This window comes from Schistocerca piceifrons, chromosome 3 (genome assembly GCF_021461385.2).
Source record: "Schistocerca piceifrons isolate TAMUIC-IGC-003096 chromosome 3, iqSchPice1.1, whole genome shotgun sequence".
NCBI lineage: Eukaryota > Metazoa > Arthropoda > Insecta > Orthoptera > Acrididae > Schistocerca > Schistocerca piceifrons.
In genome coordinates, this window is record NC_060140.1 from 842,992,063 (window position 1) to 843,015,404 (window position 23,342).

Here is a 23,342-nt window from a genome sequence, read left to right on the forward strand (position 1 = left end):
ACCAACGAAATTAATGGGAGGTTACTGAAGGGAGGCAATTTCTACTGCCGGCCGCTGTGACCGAGAAGTTCTAGGCACTTCGGTCCGGAACCGCGCTAGTGCTATGGTCGCAGGTTCGAATCCTGCCTCGGGCATGGATGTGTGTGATGTCCTTAGGTTCGTTAGGTTTAAGTAGTTCTAAGTCTACGGGACTGATGACTCAGATGTTAAGTCCCATAGTGCTCAGAGCCAGTTTCTACTAAACAATGAAACACCTGATTTGGAATAAGGAAGTTTCAGAAAAAGCAAAACTCCTTATGTATAATAGTTATTATTTCCCTATTGTCACCTATGGAGGAGAAACCTGGACAATGACAGAAAGGGACTAAAGCAGACTGCAAGCAGGGGAAATGAAATTTCTCAGAGCAGTTAAGGGAAAAGCAAGTATGGCCAGAGTAAGGAATGTAGATATTAGAAAGGACCATAAACAAGAAAGTATCAGAAAAAAAGAGATTAAGATGGCACAGGCATATTAAGAGGATGTGTGGGCGGAGACTACCCAAAATTATGAAAGAACTAAAGATGGATGGAAAAAGACCAAGAACACGGTGGAAAACAGGAGTGAGAATATCTGTGGAAAGGAGAGGTGTGACCTGACAGCTAGTGGAGGAAGAAACGTGGTTGGGGGACAGCCAAATGGAGAGGACTAGTCAGCACCCAGACCCGGCAGTAGCTGGATAAAACAAACAAACAACAGGTATCCAGGATGTCAAGCACCAGTTACACCAACTGAGAGGCAGCTTCGCACAGGAGAGTAAGACAGCATTACAACACCCTTCCCAACTGAATCAGTGCATGCATCCAGGCCAGAAGGGGTGCAATGTCATATTGATAAGTAGGCTCATGCTGACAAGTTCCTAGTAAACTAGAATTGATTTTATAATGACTGAAATAACATCACATATCCTCTCAAGCCACAGAGTTATTTCTTTTCCTCCTCCCCTTCTGGTTGATTCACTTCTTTTGACAGGTAGGATGCAACTAAGCTAAAAGGGGACAGAACAGGAGGGGAAATCCCCTTACTGCCGACTGAGACACATAAGAACTACCTCAGTTTTCAGAACTGCTAAGTTGTTTCCTTATGGAGGATTAGAAAGGAATGCTAGAATTACTCAAACCCCAGGATGAAAGGGCGCTACCGTCTGTGACGTTGAGACGAGACGGTTGAGAGGAAGGTATCAGAGAGTTGGATAACATTGCAGACAATGTTCTTTCTGTCTGAGCTAACCAGGCACAACTCAAGACATGCCCTCATGGCTTCAATTCTGCCAGAACCATTTTCTTACTTTTCATACATCACAAAAGCTCCTATACAGTAGAGCTCTGCTGGATTACCAACTGTTGAAGAAAGCATATTGTGGAGAAGTGGCTTACTGTTTCCAGTCTTTCAGTCTGCAGCTAATTGGGTGCTAGGTATGCTTTCTCTCTTACATAATGCAAATGATTTTGCTTACTAAGGACAAGCCTTTAATTAGCATTTTTTGCCTTCTTTACTGATCTGAAAAAGATTGCTAACAATTGAAACTGGTTATTAGGCTTATAGTAGTCATTGATATGATTAATAGTTAAAATTATTATAAAATAAATAAAGGATTACCAAGGAGTGTGTTACACAACAATATTGAAGACAGCACAACCAAATGACAAAGTAGAGACAGTGAACACTAAGGTGTACCACAGTACTTAAGTATTTTACACCCCCTAGGTGCTGAAGGTCTACTGGAAACCAAATCAAACGTGAAAGTAATTCCAAGGGATTACAGTACAATGCAATCAAATTTTGGACTACAATAAAGTCATTTAAAAGACAAGCAGTGACAAAGAAAGAATAAATATAGGAGTCTGTGTGTAAGGTATACAATATGCCCCACAGATAAATTTTAAGAAGAGAGTTTTTGAAGGAAAAAATTAGTATTTTTAATCTTAGTAAATAAAACCTGTCTGTTTCATTACTTCTGTCTCAATCTTGTGCTGCAGGACACAACAATATACAGACTGATACTGTAAATTCTCTTTTAAGAAATGTGTTTACTAAAGGCGATATACATTCCGAATGTTCACAATGTAAATGTCCATGCTGTAAATGTTTACTGGAGAAATGATAGTTTTATGGATCATGAAAGTCTTTAACAAATGCTGTTAAAAGAGAAAATGGCTACACAACATGAACAAATTATTGTATTTGTTCTGGAATGAATACTGACTCCTTTCAGTGTTTTAACGTGAGGGTATACAAGTCTGTAAGACAGCCTAACAATAATCCCAAAATAGTATTCTAAACTCTTAACCTGGAGCCAAAAATAAGTCAGGCATCAGAGGGCCGTCGTTTAGTATTAATAATATAAGTGACATACTGGACAATGAAATAAGAGCTCTTATATTGCTTTTTAGTGTATTTACAGGACATGGAAAAATATTTTGAAAAAGAAAAACAGCAGAAAAATCTACGATGACTTGCACAGAATTTGGATTTTTGTAACAATGAGCATTATTTTAACTGCTGATAAAATGGGGACAATGCACATAATGTAGTTACAGTATGTGAAATAATGAAGATGAAAGGCAACCCAAATTTCTCAATACTGAGTTAGATTCAGCTTTCTGGAAAGATTCCCGAAAATATTTTGCAGAAAAGTTATGTAATGCATATCAAATGTCTGAGAAGATCCTTATTTTAATGTAAATAATGAATTCAGGATGTAAGCTTAAAATCTGAATGAGAATGGTACAGAGTGGCTAGATAATAAAGGTGGAGGATGAATGTAAATTATAATCACCACCATAATAAAGTATTGTGAGGAAAAAGTTACCCTCAAAATATTTTGTGCCTGCACCTTCCCATTTCACTTGGAAAACAAGTATAATATCACAAAAACTGAAGCACATTTTTTCTGTCAGTGGACTTCATACTCATTAACACGTTTCTGTAAACACTTCTTCTGTCCAGAAATAATGTGTTGTACATTAAACTTTTTACCTGAATTCCTTTTTTGGCACACTTTTCACCTCTCCAAGAACATGTAACAAGATAAAATAGTTTATATGCTGGAACTTAAGGTTACCTCATTTTGAATAGTTTAAACACAAGAACATGAAGTACATAAAGAACGAGGGTACAAACACTGAAACTGCAAACTCACAAATCAAATTAACTTTCACTTTTAGAAGTATTTACAATGTCTTCTCATTTCACTGAAACCTTTATCACGAGCCCTCATCTACTTAAACACAACACAAATGGAATGTTTTTATTTTCAGCAGCAAGGCAAATGTTATCAACATGTGCCTATCAGAGACAGCATTTCTGTCAGAAGCATAACTTGCAGTATTCCATACTACGAGTTCTTGAAAATAACCGTATCAAGATATGCCTTCACGATCCATTGCATTGTACAAAGCTTTATCCTGTTCTGAGTATACACATACAGCCTCCTACTTCCTCAGATGCCGCTACATCACTGTCGGGACTGCAGCAGCTGCTCCTCTGGGTCCAGTAGGCTGAGTGCAGCCCCTACCAGGTGCAGGGATCCCGTGACCAACACGTGGCACGGACCCAGAGTCCTCACGTGAGACAGCGCGTCCTGCATGCAGTCCAGCCGGCACACACCTGTCGTGCACAGTGAGAGCCACGCCTCGCAGTTGTGATCGCAGCGCTCCAGTTGCTGTGCCAGTGTAGTCATCAAATTAGCTTGGTCTAAAACAAGGAAACGACAGTCAGAAGCTGATGCATAAGGTACAGTTCACTGAAAATGCAATTAAATCCCAAATGGGGACATTTATGCACTGAGCAGTAAAATGAAACTTTCTGAAGGGTAAAAATAGGACGTGTTTGATTGTGGTTGAGTCAAGAAATACTGCTATTGCTGTTAGAATAGTATTTATCACATCAAAATCATCTAATTGCTACAATATCCACCTTACCAGATTTGAAAATTTGTTGCCATCTCCAATTGTGATAGTTAACCCACAAACAACTTCATCATTACGTACAAAAACTCAAGTTACATGCATTCTGAACATCGTGAAATGACATAAAAGATGTCAATAAATTATACATTGTGCTGTTAAATGGTACGAATAGATATGATGTGTAATTCATTGACCTATTTTGTGTCATTTCTTGAGATTCAGAATGCATATAACTTGAGTGTACACAATATGGCAAAGCTGTTTGTGGATTAATTATCACTCCTGAAGATGGGAATATACAGCAGAAACCGATGATACGAATACTGTAGTACTTAGATTGTCCTGATGTAACAAATTACTATATAAACAATGATCTACTTTTTCCTAAATGCAAGCATTAATCCACGAAGTGATGTTATGAAACCGTGAAACATATTCCTGATGTGGACCCATAACACATGTTTCAACCTTCATAACATGTATCTGCAGCAATACAAACTGAGACACAAATGCTTAAGTATCTCATGAAAATGCCTACTTCGCCCACAATGGACCACAAATTGTCCACAAATTGACAGCATAACATTAATGCCAAAAGGGTGGCAGTGGTTGGACAGGACGCAAAATACTGCTTAGCCGAAAGTCTTCAGACTACTGACAGTCCAACAATCAAGTGATTTAGAAACAGTAAGTAAAGTTTGCACTCTTTAACTTAAGGCATAGAGGAGGCAAATATCTCAAGCGAGAAGAGTGGTATGGAGGTAGTGCATAAGCAATTATCCTCACTGTAGGCAGTGAGCTCTCTTTACTGAGTCATTGTAGGTAGCACCTTCGATGGACCAAAAACTACTTTGCCATTCATTCTGGCATACATACAACCCAAAGACAGAATCTTTACTCACCCCACAGCCCAAAAGATTATTTTAAGACAGCCACTATACAGAAAGTGCTACATGGAGGGTTTTCTGTTAGTTTTTACTTGAGGAAAAGTTAATTTCCTGTGCCTGAAGTGAGCCAGGAATGTCATTTTATGGAAGATTAGTTTAACACAAAAGAATGAGATGGTGTCAAATGCTGCAGTTTTTAACATGAAGGAAGGAAGGAAGAAGGAAGAAAGGGAATTGGGGGTTTAATTTTTTGTCACTTAGAGGTAGAACACAAGTTCAGAGAGGACAGGAATAGGTAAGGAAATTGGCCGTACTTTTTTTCAAAGAAACCATCCCAGCACACAATTCAGTGAAACAATGGAAGACCTAAAGAAATTTCTCCATTTACAATCAATGATATGAAATAAACGCCTAAGTGTGAATTTCAGTCAGCAGTGACCACCTTCAAATCTGAATACAAGCACAAAGTAATGAGATAAAACATGGATATGCCAGCATAATCATGTAAGGTAACAACATATGCACAGTGCGATGATGATAAAAATCATGTGTTTTCTAGGACTGTTACAAGCATACGAGATCTGTTTGAAAAATTCTGGAACTTTACCTGCAAATTTTTTCTATGCTTATCTTTTACTTTCTGTGCATGTCTCCTTCGAAATACTCTCTTTGACAATTGATACTCTGCTCCCAATGCTGTTTCCACTTCTGGAAGCAGTATCGGTATGCCTCTTGCTTTATCTCATTTGTTGCTGCAAATCTTCATCCTTTCAACAGGGTTTTCCAACTTTGGAAATAAAAAAAAGTCCGCCGGGGTCAGGGCTGGAGAGTACAGAGGATGAGGCAGCACAGTGATTTCATGTTTTGTGCAATAATCATGCATGACTCACGAGCCATGGGACGAACTTGGCAGTAACGCGATGCATTCCATGATACTGTGTCAGGATTTCATGAATGATCCAACTGAAATGTTACATTCTTCTGCAATCTCTCGGACAGTCATTCTTTGATTGGCCAACACAATTTTGTTGATGTTCCTGATATGAATGTCGCCGATAGACGTCAAAGGGCGTCCTGAATGAGGGTCATCTTTAACTTTAGTCCGGCCATTTCCAAACCATGTGAACCATTTGTAACACCGAGTACAGCTTAAGCACTCCTCACCATATGCTTACTGTGTCATTTGGTGTGTCTGTAAAGGTTTTCTTGAGTTTCGTGCAAAATTTAATGCAGATGTGTTGCTGCTCTAACTCTGCCATCTCGAAATTCGCAAACTGTGTAACACAACATTCACTCAATACAGCACTGAACAATAACTAACAGACATACAACAATGAAACTTCCGACAGTTACACATTAAATACAGGTGTGTGCAGGTATGCCAATCGCATTCTGCTCCAACACACCACTGATACGAAATTACGAATGTGCCAGAATTTTTTGAACAGACCTTGTACATTACAGAGGCTACCTGCAATTCTAAAATGTTACTTAGTTAAATGTGTCATAGATTATTTGAACGATTCTTTTATCAAAATGATATTGAACAAGTCAGTTTACAGGATACATACACATGATTAGTATTAACATCAATGAACACATTATTTGTAGTTCTTGTCAGGCAACTGCTCTTTTTCAACTGGATACTAGTTTAAAAGTCAATGAAATAGAAAGTGTTGTCCAGTAGAAATGATTTTAACACTTGCTTCACACTCTGTCAGACATGTTATGTTATTGGGCGAATGCACAGAAGTGAGAATGTGCTGTAAAATCTTCAGTGTACACAATGACCAATATTTTTACAATACTAGAACAGTGACTTAGAAACTTCCATGATTTAACACATTTATGCACCTCAGCAACTAACCTGATGATGAATCTACTGTTTTGCAGACAAGATTGGGGCAGAATACACACAAATCAAAGTTGCACTCTGTTAATGGTGCCAACAGTTGCACTGCATCTCTATCACCAGTTGCATTGAAAATTAGAACTCGCTTTGATGCATCACTGAAACAAAGAATTAGTTCTTAGAAAATCTGACAGTAACAGACTTGGAACAGAATTACATTAACTGTAGCACAATAAATAAATGATATACAACAGTGACAAGTGGACAGTACTAACTGAATTAAAGGCAAATGAAACGACCAAGTGGGTTGGGAAATGGCAGATAGAAAGGGAGAAAATTATATAGTGTCAAGCAGTTTTCTGGAGATCAGTTCACAGAAATGAAATTAGAAAAAGAAGACTACACAACAAAATTGAGGAGAGATCTTTCAGCATTTCAGATAGACATATATGTAGATAAAACACACACACACACACACACACACACACACACACACACACACACACAGAGAGAGAGAGAGAGAGAGAGAGAGAGAGAGAGGGAGAGGAGAGAGAGAGAGAGAGAGAGAGAGAGAGAGAGAGAGAGAGAGAGAGAGAGAGAGAGAGGGAGGGGGAGGGGGGAGGGAGGGAGGGAGGGAGGGAGGGAGAGAGAGAGAGGGAGAGAGAGAGAGAGAGAGATTTGGGGGGGGGGGGACAGAAAAATAACCATGTCTTCCCACATTTTGCGTTAATCTGTCATGAGATTCTCACCATCACGTTTCAAAATTCAAAAGAATTTTTACATCTTATACTTGCATTCTGCTGTCCCTTAAACTTAAACAGTATTGCTTTAGTAAAGATGCATCTAAGACTTTTTTAGTCACACAACCCCAACATAGTTGCTCTTCTACTTTCTGAAGTCAAGGCATCATTTTTGTGGTGTATACTTGTCAGCTACAGAAACACCAAAATTTCAACAGAATTCTAAAATCTAAATAGCATTAAAATTTCATACTGTGCATGAATCTGCTTTACTGTGCTGATACAATAACACAACAGGCAAAAAAGAGCTTTGGAACGAAGTGCCTTGAGAGAACAGATGGATACATAATGTGGTATAACATGCTGATAAAAGTAAACTTATTTTCATTGGAAGAACACCTTAGTAAACTATCTCCTTACTTCAATTTGGTAACTTCCCATTCCAGTGTGAAAATGACAGTGGCATTCTTATTTTCATTAAAAAACTATATTAAACTAGAGGACACAATTAAGGAAAATCTATCAAGCAGCTGTCGAAACAAGAACAAGACAAAAATTAACACATACCTGAAGGATTTCTAGCTTGTAGAAATCACAAATGGTACAGACAGAAAACAGATGAAAACAAGGTTAAGATTATGATGAATTTTGCATGTGGTTCATTAACAACAACAAGAAGGAAAGGATAGGTTGCTACTTGCCACATAGAAGAGGCACTGAATAGCAGACAGACACAATGAAAAAGAATCTCTGAAATGTTCAGTTTTCAAACTACATCCCCCATGAGAAGTAAAAAACACACATCCACACAAGCACAACTCTCACACACGCACACATTGCTATTGTCATCTCCAGGTGCTAAGGCACGACTGCAATTGCATCTGAGGTGAGCAGCAACCTAGCTGTGGTAGGTGGCACAGCCTCACCTATCAACCCTATCCTATCCCACCACATCCCTGCATGCTCCCACAGGCACCACTATCATCTCCCCCACCCTCCACCCTATTATCCTTCCTCCTTCCCACCACACACCTCTTCCATGCCTCCACTACCCACAACAACTAGATTAGTGCTGACTTCAGTCACAGTTGCTTTGGGCCTTAGCGCCTATACACTGTGGCCACGTGAGTGTGAGAGTTGTGCTTGTGTGAAGGTGGGTGTGTTTTCTACCTCTGATGAAGGACGTAATCTAAAAGCTAAACATTTCTAGCATTCTTTTTCATTGTGCCTGTCTGCTACTCAATGATGAGTAGCAATCTATCCTTTTCATATTGTTATTCCCACATGGAATTTCCATAGGTGGTTCAATGCTAGAGAATACTAAATCTCCTTCGCTCCTTTTTCATTTAAAATAAATGCGTGGGCATTTCTGTGGGTAGGAAAGTATAGGGTTCTTCGGCAATGTACCACTATGAGTTTATCTGTACCATGATGAGGATAATATGCATGACCTTGTGTTTACACTTGGTTATGCATCAACTTAACAATGACAACAGCAATATGATGCAAACAGTTTCTAAGTAATGCAAATTAAGTTCGTCACTTATTAATATACTGTTTTCTGGACGCATCACTTCTGTACAGTGGCTATCATAGAAAGAAGAATCTTTGGGGTGGGGGTTGAGTCAATGCAAACATTAAAACAGAAGTAGATTAGCACTGTGTTTTGGGCTGGAGCTTGAACCTTTTGCACCCAAGAGTTCTACTGATTGAGCTATCCAAGTATGATTCACAACCTGCCCTTACAGCCTCAGTTCCGCCAGTGCCCAGAGATGGCAGTGGCCGTGTGTGTGTGTGTGTGTGTGTGTGTGTGTGTGTGTGTGTGTGTGTGTGTGCGCGCGCCTTGAGGGATTAATAATTCTCAAAGAAAGGATACAACAAAGAAATGACTTAGCCATGGTCTAGGAGATTTTTTCCTGAAAATGTTTTCACTTCACAGCAAAATGTGCACTGTGTTTGAGTCACAGCTTGCACACAGTTCCAGTCTTCTATTGTCTTGATTCATACCTTCACTCACACCCATATTCCAAAAAATCCTTCTTTCTAAGACTGACACAATGAGCAGAACTTGTGCATTCATAAAACAATGTGTAAACAAATGATGAACATAATTCGTATTTTCTAGGAAATGTGTGCATCATATTATTGTTATCATTATTATGTTAGCTTTTCATACTTGTAGAAAGTTGTAAAACCGTTAGCTTACAGGGTCGCAGGTGGCTTCACACACAGGAGAGGAAAGGGTAGGATGAAGAGGAATAGTAAGGCTCAAGGCCACAAGACAAGTCACCCAGGATCCCGATGATGATGACGATGACATTTTCAAGGCACTCAATGGCACAGTTATCAGCATCCTTGCAGAATATGAGATAAATGCTTAGTGAGAATAAAGTCTTTCCTCAAAAGCAATCTTCTTAGTATAATTGTCCATGGACATGCCAAGAAACTTGAAGACTCTGGTAATGGCAAAAGATGCTTACTGATATATTACAATGGATAGTAAATATCATGCACGAGAGTGTGAATGTGTATCTGTTGATTCATTCCCTACACTAACAGGATATAATCATACTCCATAAAATGACAATTAGCAGAAAAAAATGCTGCAAGTTAATCCCTGGGTACAGATGTCTTGCTGACTACTAATAAAAACTGAGAAAGATCCAGGTACTCGGAGAACAAGTAAATGTTGGATAACAGTTAAATACCAGGCTATTACAAGGGCTTCAATAAAAGCCTGAAACTCAGTTAATAATGTACATCAAAAGAGAAATCAACAAACAGACAATCAAAATTGTAAAACTGTGATTCACATAATCACAGCTAGTTTGATTACTGAAAAAGAAAGAGTGAGCCAGTCACTCAGAGATACATTAAAGTAGTTTACCCAATTGGGACAGAACTCCATACAACACAAAAAACCTTAAAAATTATTTCCCACACCTGTCTCATTGTTATTTAAACAGTAGACAAATTGTTATCAAGAAAACTGCAGCCTTCTTGGCAGATTACAAAATGTGATCAAGTAAGCTGTGGCACACTGACAGCAGTATACAACAAGCACTGCACTCCGGTGGTTTTTCCTGCCAGAGGTGATGCCTATATGAAAGAGGACTGTGCCCTATTTGCAGTTGTTTCCAAGTCACTTCTTTCCATTTGTGTGGCTGGAACAATGTTCACCATGGCAAAACTGCAGGCCTCACCTGGCCTTAATTTGTTATTTTATATCTGTAAGCACACTTTCTCCCACCATGGATACTGAGTCAACTGCCACTAAGGGAACCTGGTTGCAAACTCCATGATTTTAAATTTGTCTACATTTTCAATCAACTACCATTTGGTGAACAGCGTGTCTTCTAGTTACATTATGAATATTTTCAATTCTGAGAAGGTGTTAATTAAATGTCAAATTTCAAAAGATACAAATAATTATCTAATTCAAACACAGATCATGTCATTATATTTTAAAAGCACGCTAGAGGCTTTTCCCTATATCATTTCACCATTTAATTTTAGCTACACATGATAATCCTTTTGTTTTCATCCAAGTTTACCACATTTTCAAAATCTTTCACCAATTGCCAAAATTAATAACATTTCAAGAAACTGGCAAACTGTTTTAGAAATCTGATTACTGTCTGTATAGCAACCCTGTCAGGGTGTTTCAAACATACTTTCATGATCTTTGGGGACAAGCTCTTTACATCAAAATGAGAAAAAAATGTCATATAAATCCATATAAAAAAATCCTGCATGTCAGAGTTACTAACGAGAGTTGACTTTCATCACCTTCCACGGAAACTTCTTTACATTTGTTTGTCTTCAATGTGTCCATTGTGCACTTGTAATACAGATTGTGAGTTAACTGCCTTTTGTGTTGTGTACTGTTGCATTGCCGAGACAGGACCTGTAGCACCACAGATTATGGACCGAGGAATACCGTGCGTTGCTCATACAACTGACTGGGAAGTTCTATGGGCTGTTGAAGAAGAGTCAAGTATCAGTGCAAGAAAAATGGTGCTAGCGTATGCTACATCTCCCAGTTCAGCACGGAGAATACTTCAGGAGCATCTCACGTATCCGTGTGGCCTCCAACATATGCAGGGCCTTCAGCCAGGGAGTAAACAAATTTCCAAACCAACACATATGGACCAATTGCAATCCTCATGCTACAGTACAGGTTAGACATCAACATCGTTAAAGATTGATGTGTGGGGTAGAACTGCAGGTGACTGGTAAGGTCACATGTTTTCTCAGCACTTCTTATAGAACTTTTCTCTAGGGACAACTTAAACAATTGGTCTATGTGGCACACAACAAAGATACAGAAACTTAATGACATGTCACGGAAGTTGTGGTATCAGCCCTTATCGGGTCAGCTGCACTTACTAATATGTTTGCCATGAGTTACACCACCGCATTTCCTACAGCCACCCCCGTGGCACGAGGATGCTGACACAGACAATTGTGCCACTGATGATGAGATGCAAGTGTTCCTTCTTTGAAGCTCTGGCAACAGGTCTACTCGAGTGTGAACATTCGTGCACTGTGCCCATTTTGTGTGTTTGCCAGTTGAATAACATTTACAGACTTTCATAGTGACCACAGCTCGATATCTTCTGAATAGACATTGCATTGAAAGAGTGCCAGTTTTATAAATATTTTTACCCGTGTATATTTCTACATTCAAATCTACTGTTCACAACTGACGCTGCAAATACAGCAACAAGATTATGCATTATTTTTTCTATTTGATATTAGACATAGAATAAATTAATATCCAAATTCTTTGATCATGAATGGCATCCACATGCAACAAGATATTTGTCAATTTACACAGTAGTATGTCACATAAAAGGTTAAACTTCTCCAAATTTTTACTCACAAAGAATATCCTATCACTAAAGAAGAAGTGGACTGTGGCCAAAAGAAAGACTGCAGCTCTACTGAGAGCTGGCTTGGTCAACTGACTACGTACAGCACCATCCATTTAAAGCAGGGCATGTTGTTACAAACCTGCTGCTAATAACATTAACTTTACTGGCTTTGCTTTCACCTTAATTAGGTTGGTTACAAAATAGATAACAAAGAGATAAATATTGATTTAATTAATATACAACATGTGTATATGAATTTATTTATTATGTTATGATTTACAACATTTAGAGTGGTACTTACCATATGAACACTGGTAACAGAAATTGTTCTTGCACCTTGAACACTGTATGGACAATTTCAAATAAAATGAAGGGGAAAACATATGTCATCAACATACCACAACATTGGTTTCCCTATCTTAATTTTGCAGCAAAAAAACCAGAATCTAATGAAGTCAATGGTCTTTTTCTTATACTGTTGCACACATAGTTAATTTCTTGGAGGGGGGAGGCCAGTATGATACTATACAAACTGAAATATCTAACCACTGCTAATAGGGTGTCCGTTTTAATGGATTGTACAAGAACTTATCTTGTCCAATTTTGGAGGATGGTCTCTCCTGTATGAAGACACATCAGTGTGAATAGCTTTAGTGAGAGACAGCTGGCTCCTAAAGTTACATCACAATTCAGTCTGTTCTCTGATCTCAATCCCTGAACAATGTTCTGTTGTTAGAGGAACTGTTCTCTTCGTGAAAGATTTTTTTTTTAAATGTGCCAGAATGAACAATTTATTATGTATACAAGAGATGATACAGTTCAAGAAAAAAGGCAAACTACAGTAGATCTATACAAAAACATGAGGCATGAGAATTATGATGGATAGTGTCACAGGTGGCAGTGCACCACCTGTAAGGAGAATGAGTGTATGCTGTCACCGCCTCCTCTCATATCTTGAGCATAAACACAACAATGCTACCACTCCGGCCGTGTATTCAGTCTGCTTTTCCGAGAAATAGGTACACTAAGTGATCAAAAGTATCCGGACACCTGGCTGAAAATGACTTACAAGTCCGTGGCACCCTCCATTGGTAATGGTGGAATTCAATATGGTGTTGGCCCAACCTTAGCCTTGATGACAGCTGCCACTCTCGCAGGCATACATTCAATCAGGTGCTGGAAGGTTTCTTGGGGAATGGCAGCCCATTCTTCAAAGAGTGCTGCACTGAGGAGAGGTATCGATGTTGATCAGTGAGGCCTGGCACGAAGTCGACGATCCAAAACATCCCTAAGGTTTTCCATAGGATTCAGGTTAGGACTCTGTGCAGGTCAGTCCATTACAAGGATGTTATTGTCGTGTAACCCCTCCGCCACAGGCCGTGCATTAGGAACAGCTGCTCGATCATGTTGAGAGATGCAACTGCGATCCCCAAATTGTTCTTCAACAGTGGGAAGCAAGAAGGTGCTTAAAACATCAATGTAGGCCTGTGCTGTGATAGTGCCATGCAAAATAACAACGGGTGCATGCCCCCTCCATGAAAAACACGACCACACCACAACACTACTGCCTCTGAACTTAACTGTTGGCACTACACACGCTGGCAGATGACGTTGACCGGGCATTCGCCATACCCAAACACTGCCATTGGATCGCCACAATGTGTACCGTGATTCGTCACTCCACACAACGTTTTTCCACTGTTCAATCGTCCAACGTTTATGCTCCTTACACCAAGCAAGGCGCTGTTTGGCATATACCTGTGTGATGTGTGGCTTATAAGCAGCTGCTCGACCATGAAATCCAAGTTTCCTCACCTCCCGCCAAACTGTCATAGTACTTGCAGTGGATTCTGATGCAGTTTGGAATTCCTGTGTGATGATCTGGATAGATGTCTGCCTATTACACATTACAACCCTGTTCAACTGTTGGCGGGGTCTCTGTCAGTCAAGAGACTAGATTGGTCTGTATGGTTTTGTGCTGTAATTTTTTTAAGACCTGTTCACATTACAAATTTTCTGTTTCAGTTTTTGCTTACTTGGACTATCATCATCATCATCATCATGCACCATACAGAGTTTTCTTTTAATTTGTCCCAAATGCATTTCTATTTTTTGTGGTTTTTTTGTGTTTTTTGTTTTTTTTTTTTTTGTTTTGTTTTTGTCTGGAAATGCTTCATATTTGTAGCATTATGTTGGTTTCTGCCAGAAGGTGACTAACTCCACTATATGTTGTTCTTGGTGTACTCACTTTCAATTCATGTGATGGCAGATTAAGCTGATCACTAGATCCCTCACATACTGCTGAAGAACCAGTATCAGATGTAAATTTTAGAGACACTCCTATGTGTGTAAGCTGTTGTTTTCCTGCTGTTCATGAATGTTTTCTCTTCAAAATGAGCACCACACAGGTGTCTGTTGTGCAACTTTTCTGGGTTCATATCCAGCAGTCTGACACAGCCTGTAATGATAACTGTCTACCAGAAAAATCAAAATATAATTTATATTTCATTAATAACTTTAAAAGCTCAAGCAGTGTTAGCTTAATGAAAAGAAATCTTTATCATGAATTTTCTAAGAGTTCTTTATTTTCAAGCCTTGTTGTACTAATTTGAATACTTTGATTCCCAGATCATTACATAATTCAATACACATGCTTCAAGAGACTGTTGTACATTACATTTCAGTCTTTCAGTTCTGGAAAAGTTATCTCTACTGCAAGAATATTTTAAGCCTGGTTAATAGTAAATGCTGATTGCATTCTGTCATGTGTAAAAGGTATGCAGGTGTTAGCAAACTACATTCAAGTCAAGTTCTGCTTAGTAGTTCACTTGTTATCTACCATACATCTGATGTTTCTGAAAAAGTTAAGAAACAAGTGATTCCTAATCTCTTCTTGTATGTGACATTACTTACTTCATAGTTAAACAAATTCTGTTTATAACGTGTTTTCCCTTTAGTTCTTACTTATTTCTTAGTGGGAAACAGTCCAGTAGCTAATGCATAATCTCAATGTTTGCAAGCATTTGCGCGATGAAATCCTCATTTTGTCGTATCCCCATCCATTCACTGGAACAGACACCAAGTAATAGAAAAAAATGGCAGAGAACACTAACAAATTGCTCAATTTGAACAAACAAGTATCAGTGAATCAGAATTCTATAAGGTACGCAAGGTGGGTGAGCGTTAGAAAAGACTCCTTCATGTCTGGTACTCATTCACTGCTGTTCACTCGTCTGCAGCTGGTTGTTGGCCTTTTCATGTAGCTTCAAAGAAAGCTGCTTTGACACTATGATCACAAAAAGTAGTCTTCCGTTGCAAACTAATTTATTTTCACTGTGAGTAATTAATGCTCTGTTTTTAAATTTCCTCCTCAACTATAATGAGGAGTCAGTGGAAGGCATCAACTGAAAAATGTATAAAGTTTTGGAATGATGCTAAAGAAGGTTACAGCTGCAATTCAATTTTAAGTGTACTATTTTGACGTGTTTCACAATTATGTAGGAATTCAGAAATGTACATACCTATTTTCCTATTCCATTTAGCTTCCTTCATCAAAACACCAGGCAAAATAAATCTATCTCAACATCACAGATTTACATTGTAGCTATAACTAGTGCTGCTATCATGTGAAACTTGTGTGATGATTATTACCAGTGGGGGAATGGGTGTGGGGAATTTGCAGCATCAGTAGAGTTAGCACGCTATGCTCATTCCTTCATGTTCTCCTCCCATCCATCTATTATAGAGTGGACGCTTGTCCACAGGTACAAACGACTGCTAGTGAACACTGGCAAATTGTAAATGGTTGTTCACTTGTGTTCACTTCCCTTCGCTGGGCTGTAAATGAGGCTGTACACTAGTTCAGTCAAGTTCACTCCAGTATACACCAGGCTTTACAATAGGGAAATGATGTCATATGATGATTTTTCCTTGGCTGGGTCCCATAACCATTACATACTTTTTAAATGAAATAATTGCTGCCATTTGACAGTAAGTTTTTATTATTCATTTATTTCACTATCACAATTTCACCTGTAGAGCTATTTTCAAGTGCAATGTGACAACTCAAGTACTGCTCCTTAAACGTTATCACATTATGCCTTGCACTTAGTTACCCATATGTTTTACAGGTTTCAGTTCTCACCTTGTACCTGAAAATGGCTCTACAGCCAAAATTGCAATAGTGAAATAAATAAATAAATTCAAATGACAGCAATGCTTTCAGATTAAAATGCCAGATAGTTCTTGTGCAGGTAGTGCAATTGCTGCAATAGTTCAACATGTAAGCTCAACATAATTTAGACAGAATTGAGTGTGTACGGCTCTTTATTAATTCTTACTTGTAACTAGTTTATTTATTCACCTGAATTCCCAATCCACTTATATAACCTTTCTTCATATTTGACAAGAAATCAGAAATTTTTACTCTGGGACTTGTCTGTCTGCTCCTTCTACAGTTAAGGTACTTCAGGCACTAGCGATGCTTTTTTAGCTGTACTTTGCAGCCACTAGCCAGCACTTAGGGGAACCTTGCCTTTGCACAAGGTTGCTGTTTATTTCACCAAACGGAATGCCATCTAGTCGCTGGTGCAAAAAGTAAGTGTGCGATGCTGTCGCCACCTGGAGGCTTTCACCGCTCAGGGTTGCCTGTCAGAATAGGTGCTCAATCAATCTGTTTATTACCTGATCTGGGGTGTCATAAATCAGCATGTGTATATGTTAGCTTTAAGGAAATTTCAGTTTCAATAACAATAAAAAATACATAGAAGTTCGTAATTACATTTGTAACGTGCTATACAACAAGCAAAAAACACAGGCCCGACTTCTCTTGTTGGCATGACTAGAAGACCAATATGGCACAAAGACATGGTTAGACATCAGCGTAAATTCACACACATACACATCATCATATCTAAATGAATATAGCTGTCATTCTCTCTGACAGGCAGAATGGTTGCCAGTGTGTGTTCATGCTGTTCATGTTTGGTGTTGTTTCCAGGCCTGGTAGGGTATACAAGGAATGTCCATAGTATTACATGATGTGTGATCATTGTGAAGGGCACACATTGCCACATACTTGTGGGAGGCAGCATTATCAGCTTCTGACAGGAGTTTTACAGAATCCTCACTGTGGATTTCCTTTTAGCCAGCTGGCTGAAATGTGCAATATAAAGATTTGTGGGGCATTCGGATGCAACAGTGGCCCAATGTTGGACCATGTGGTAATGTGTCGGCAAGCATACTCATTGTCAAGGTTCTGGTCGACCACGTCTGACCACAAGGGAGGATAGGCATATTGCTTACCAAGCACATCATAACCCTTTCAAAACTCTGCTTGCCACCTGAGAACAAGTAATGGAGTCTCTATAAACATACTGTGTCGTCCTGCACCTTTGGTTGAAGACTGGCAGTAGACGGATTATGAAATTACCGTCACATGCTTAGACTACCATTTCCAACACAAACAGCTGCATTTGGAATGGTGCCATCACCAGGAAGCACAGACTGTTGATGAACAGCATCACATTGTGTACAGCGGTGAATCGCGTTCTGCACTACCCTGGATGACTGCAGCAACATGGGGAGATGTCCCATTCTTCCAACATTTTGGAGAGGCACCTTGGTGTTTCTCCTTGTATCACGGTGTGACTCAGGTCACGGCTAGCAGTGACTGAGGGAACTTTTGACAGCACAACAGAATGTCTATTACCTAACATGCTACAATAACATGGACCATTTCGCCCACACACGACACCTGCCTCTGAACTGTGCGTCATGTTGAGGTATTCCCCTGGCCAGTAAGATCACCAGAAATGTCCCCATAGGACACATGAGGGACGACCTTGAACGTCAATTGTGCCCCAGGGCCAGTGTCCAGAATATCAAGGATCAAATACAACAGTTGTAGGCCAGCTGGCCTCAGGAGAGGATACAACAACCTTATGACACCATTCTGAAATGAATCTTTGGATGTATCCAGGACGGAGGGGGTGCTATGTTATACTGATAAATCAGCTCGTAGTGTCAAGTTCTTTGTAAGTTTGACACGATTCTGTAATCCCTGCAATAACATCACACTCCCTCTCAATCTGTGAAATTTCATTTCGGATTCTCCTCCTCTCATGGATGTTCTCCTCCTCTTGTGGATGCTTTTCAATTTTTTTGTCAGGCAGAGAATTTGGTACAGTTTGCTCTCTCCACAGCTACACCGTCTCCCACCCCTCTCGTGTTTCAATTCCACTTTGAGTGCCGACATAACCGAAAACTAGGAAGATGCAGCAAGTTGTGCACCTCCTCATACATTTTGAAAGCCTTTGGCTGTTTCAAAATAGCAATCTAAATATGAATGGAAGAGGAAAGGAAACGACTGATAGTGGTACAAGATAGGCTCCGCCCACCGCACATGGTGGTTCGTGGAGTATGTATGTAGACGTAGATTTCAGTAATTTCATAAATTTCAGAACTTCAATGAACTTTTCTTACATACTTGAACAACAATGACCTCAAGTTATGCCTTCTACTTAGTATGCTTAAATAAATATCATTGTTTCAAAAAATATCTGGCTGAGTTGGCTTTAGTAACTGGGCCATCTTCACGCTGCACCTCTGAACAGTAAGTTCCTTTCTTGCCTACGAGTCATCAACTCACATGCACTAAGAAACAAATTACCTATTACAGCAGCAGCACCCCTAACTTCACTGTCTGCTAGTTCTCCATGACATGGCTCTCCCCACAACCAACAGTTTAATTTATTCCTTTCATAAATGAACCTTATGGTGCAGTCAGAAACATTATAATATGATTGAAATCTTCCTTTACGTAGCTGGATAAATGCTCTCAGTATGCAGCCAACACAGTTCCAAGTACACAACTGAAAATTATAAACCAGAAAATTCTTGAGTATGGGGAATACTATTACTCAGAAAAATATAGGATGAAAGGCCATTTGGAGCTAAGCAGTTGTTTTCATTAAGTAATTAGGTGTTTACAAGTAGCCAACAATCACAACAGTCAACCTTAACAGCTAGTAAAAAGTTAAAACTGTGTACTGGACTAGGACTCTTCATCAACAGCTCTGCTTTTCTCAGAAAATTAGCTGCTAGCTGCTTGATTTGTAGCATACTGCCCATGAAAGGCACGCATCCTGGTTTGAGTCCTATTCTGGCACAAAATATTAACTTATGGGGACCAGAAAAAGTGGTTTTATTTCTTGGTCAAAATCTATGTCATTTTTTGCTCAATTTGGTGTAATTGTTTCACAGTTTTAGTATTATTTTCTGAATACTTGTATTCCAAGTATGTTCTTTATTTCTGTCTTATTTATACCTAACTGTCACATTATACTTATTGGCATCACTATCTCATTTATTTCCATTATTGTAAAAGGAAACCATGTTAAACCTTTCAAATACAATCCATTGAAGAACAGTAACTCTGCCACTAGACAAAGCTGAAATTTTTTTGAAAGAAAGTATTGTCATAATGCCCACGTTCTCTTGTGAGAGACAATTCCAGTAACCCATGAACACTTCACCATAAAGTGAAAAATGCCACTCGGAGCCTACATTTAAACATAGAAGCCTCGATCACAGCAGTAGACATTTGAAGTGTCCACAATAATGACCACATCTCCTGCTGGCATGGAAAACCGCTTTTTCACTAGATTCCGAGTTAAACTGTCATATTGGATGGTTTTTGTATTTATACTTGCATTTCATTTCACAAAAATCTGCAGTTTCTCTGATGCACCACACTAAAGATCAGCTACAACTAGTGAGTTAGTATTGAAGCCAGCTTACTCTCCTTCAAATATTATTCCACTGTTCCACATCACTCTGCACTCAACACAACACTGAACAATCAAGCCCAGATTTTGATTTCAACTCAAGTTGTTTATTGCTCACCATTCATTAATATAGAATTACTCACTACAAATAGGAAATATCACACACTTTCAAACTGCTCCCTACAACAATGCATAAGTGCAGAAAGTGCGAGAAGTCAAAAATACTCTCTCGACTTAGCTACAGAAATTTTATAAAATCACACAATAACATGTTAGGTTGGTGCATTAGTTTGTGATGTTTCTCATACGTTTAATAAACACAACAGATACACATAACAAGAGACTAGTCATCAATAACATAATCACCTTCACCATTTACAACAGTCTGCCAATGCAGGGGTAACTTTTCGATTCCACAACGGTAGAAATCATGAGGTTTTGTGGCGAAGAACTCTTAGAGCTATGTTCAGGTCACATTTTCATCTGGAAAGAAGTTCCTTGAAGGGTATTCGATAGATAGCGGAAAAGGTGAAAGTCTGATGGCAGAAGATCAGGTGAAATATGGTGGGTGCAGAATGACTTCCCAACCTAACTCCTATATAGTGTTTTTCGTCAATATAGCAGAAAGCGGGTGGGCATTATTATAGAACAGCATCATTCACATAGTGTTTCTAGCCATTGTTCTTTGACTGCGACTGCAAGATGTCTCAGTTGTTGACAGCAAATGTCAGCAGTGATGGTTACACCTTGATGAAGCAATTCATTGTACAGCACATTGTTACTTTTCCACCAGATGCATAACATTATCTTTTATGGGTGTGCGCAGATCTTTGTATGGGGAGTTACTGCTTTTTTTAGGCTCAACCATTCCTTTTTCTTTTCCTTATGTTAGCATAAAGACACCACTTCCTATCACCAGCAATGAGGAATAGTCGGTGTGGTTCACAAGCGAATTGATGAGGAGCAAGCAGACACACACACAAGGCCACACACTGATTTTCATGATTTCGACTTTGAGCATGCGGTGTCCATGCACCCAGTTTCTGAACCTTCCCCACTGCATGCAAATGGTTCATAATGGTGGAATGATCACAGTCCATCACATTTCCCAGTTCTCTACTACACTGACATGGATCATTGAGAATAATTAATGTGATTAAATGATCTCCATCAAGCCCCACAGGTCTTCTGAATATGGAGAGTCACTAATGTCAAAACAATTCTCCTTAAAACAAGCAAACCATTTATTGCTGTGCTTATTATCCCCCCACACAGCGCAAATCTTTCTGGCTGTCTCCACTGCTGGCATCCCTCTCTTGAAATCAAACAGAAGATTGTTCTGATTTCTCCACCTAGCATTCCATTTTCTGGCATCAACAGCTCCACTCACTATGTCAAAATGACAAAATGTAAACTCAAATAGTAGCAGTGAACCACAAATAAAAAATGACAATGATAAATAAACCCATTAGCAATTGGAATAACACTAAGCAAAACAAAATCTCTACAAACTTATGCACCAACCTAATAGTATAGTAACATTACCTGCAAAGATTCATACTGGGGGGTAGGCACTCTTGATGTTTCAAGGTGACTGGTTGCCTTTCCCTAATTTTATGTATTGTTCTATCCTGGAATTTTCTACATAGTATCCCATCCAGGAATTTCCATTATTGCTGATCTTTACATACACTACGTATGCCTACCTACAGCTCAGAATGGAGTTCCATATTCTAATTGAAATACCTACAACACGTTTCCTGTAGACATAAGGGCGAAAACTGAAAATCTCCAAAAACGAAGTAAAGTCACACATCTTATTGACAATTGTACCTATAGTTTACCAGACTGTTTAGACACAGTACTGTAAGTTACAGTAAATCCTAACTTTCATATTTTTTTGTTTTACTTTTCATTTTTACAGGTTGAACCCAATCCCTACAAACAAAATTTTGGAGATTGTTCAGGGATACTTTCTGGGTATTTTCACATAAGTAACCAGCTGTCTCTGGCAGCTCATCACAAAGTAATTGCATTTAATTTGATTTCTTACACAGCCATGCAAATGTTGGCAGTATGCACTGTGTGTCTTGTTTGGGAACAAACATGGTTCTTTCACTCACAGTACTTGATGTTGTCCTCAAGTTTTCATTCAGTAATGCCCAGTTCTATCTAAGGTTTGTGTTTCTGGCAGTGTTAGTTGTGTGTTGACAGTGATACACAACAGTATGGGTAGTTTTACTGATGAAGTATTGGCCAATATACATCTTGTGTCTGGGTTCACCAAATGCAATGGAAGAGGAGGACAACAACCCCAAACTGAGAAGTTCCCACAGGGATGGCAACTGAATCAGAATACTTCCCAACTGCAACATTTCATCAGTAAACCTATCCTTATTATTGTCAATGACTGTTAACATACAACTAACATAGGTGGAAAGACAAAGAGTGAAAGCAAAGAGTGAAGTGGGCATAACTGTTGTCACCATCAAATGGAGAAAGTTTCCATACAAAATCTGCAATGCAAACAACTGACATAATTGAGGAGCAAGAAATTAAATGAGATACAATTACTCTGTAATAGTGGATCCTATATATCAAAATATTCAGGAAATATCTCTGAACAACCTCCAGAATTTTGTTAGTGGAGTTTGGATTCACCCTGTGTAAACATTTACAGTGGTCTCTGAAATCAGTACAGTTACATAAATGTTTCATTTGGAGTGTCAGATAAAAACAGCAACTGAAAGTGGCACCAGCTTTTTTTTAAAGTATCTGCTTGTGTTCAAATCTTTAACTATTCATGTAACTTTACTTGTTCTACACCTATTCAGGCTCTTCTTCCTGACGGGAGTTACAGAACATAAAGTATGAAACAATAATGCAAGGAGTAGGAATTTTCTATCTTGTCTACTAGTAAATTGCTAATGTTGCCTTTATCAACTTTGTTACTGCTTTTCACTTACTAATCTGGCTCCTTGGGTGAAACATTTCGGAACCACTGGGAGCAGAGAGCCATGCTTTCAGCTGTGTGGGCTCCGTCCAGGAAGAAGGTGATAGGGGGCACCCTCAGCACCTGCATCCTGCCCGGCCACTGACACTGCGTTAGACCCCGCTCGGTGCTGCAGGAGATGGCAAACGTTGGAGCGACTGGCAGCATTGTTGACTGCAGGATGGCTGCAAACAAACGAGCAAACGACTAATGTACAACGTGACTGAGAACACCATCGTGCAAACTGCAGAGTTATATT

The 23,342-nt window shown here is 39.1% G+C and overlaps 1 protein-coding gene across 1 annotated transcript in view; it reads right to left on the reverse strand.

Moving 5' to 3' along the window:
• Nucleotides 1–3,259: 3,259 nt before the first annotated feature.
• Nucleotides 3,260–23,342, reverse strand: part of LOC124789455 (folylpolyglutamate synthase, mitochondrial-like) — a 129,274-nt gene continuing 109,191 nt past the window's right edge. Inside the window, exons 8-10 of the mRNA XM_047256817.1 lie at nt 23,058–23,268; nt 6,703–6,845; nt 3,260–3,733 (exon numbers count right to left, since the gene is read on the reverse strand). Of these exons, the coding sequence (XP_047112773.1) occupies nt 3,495–3,733; nt 6,703–6,845; nt 23,058–23,268 (593 nt within the window). The 3' untranslated portion in view covers nt 3,260–3,494. The remainder of the gene's footprint in view (nt 3,734–6,702; nt 6,846–23,057; nt 23,269–23,342) is intronic.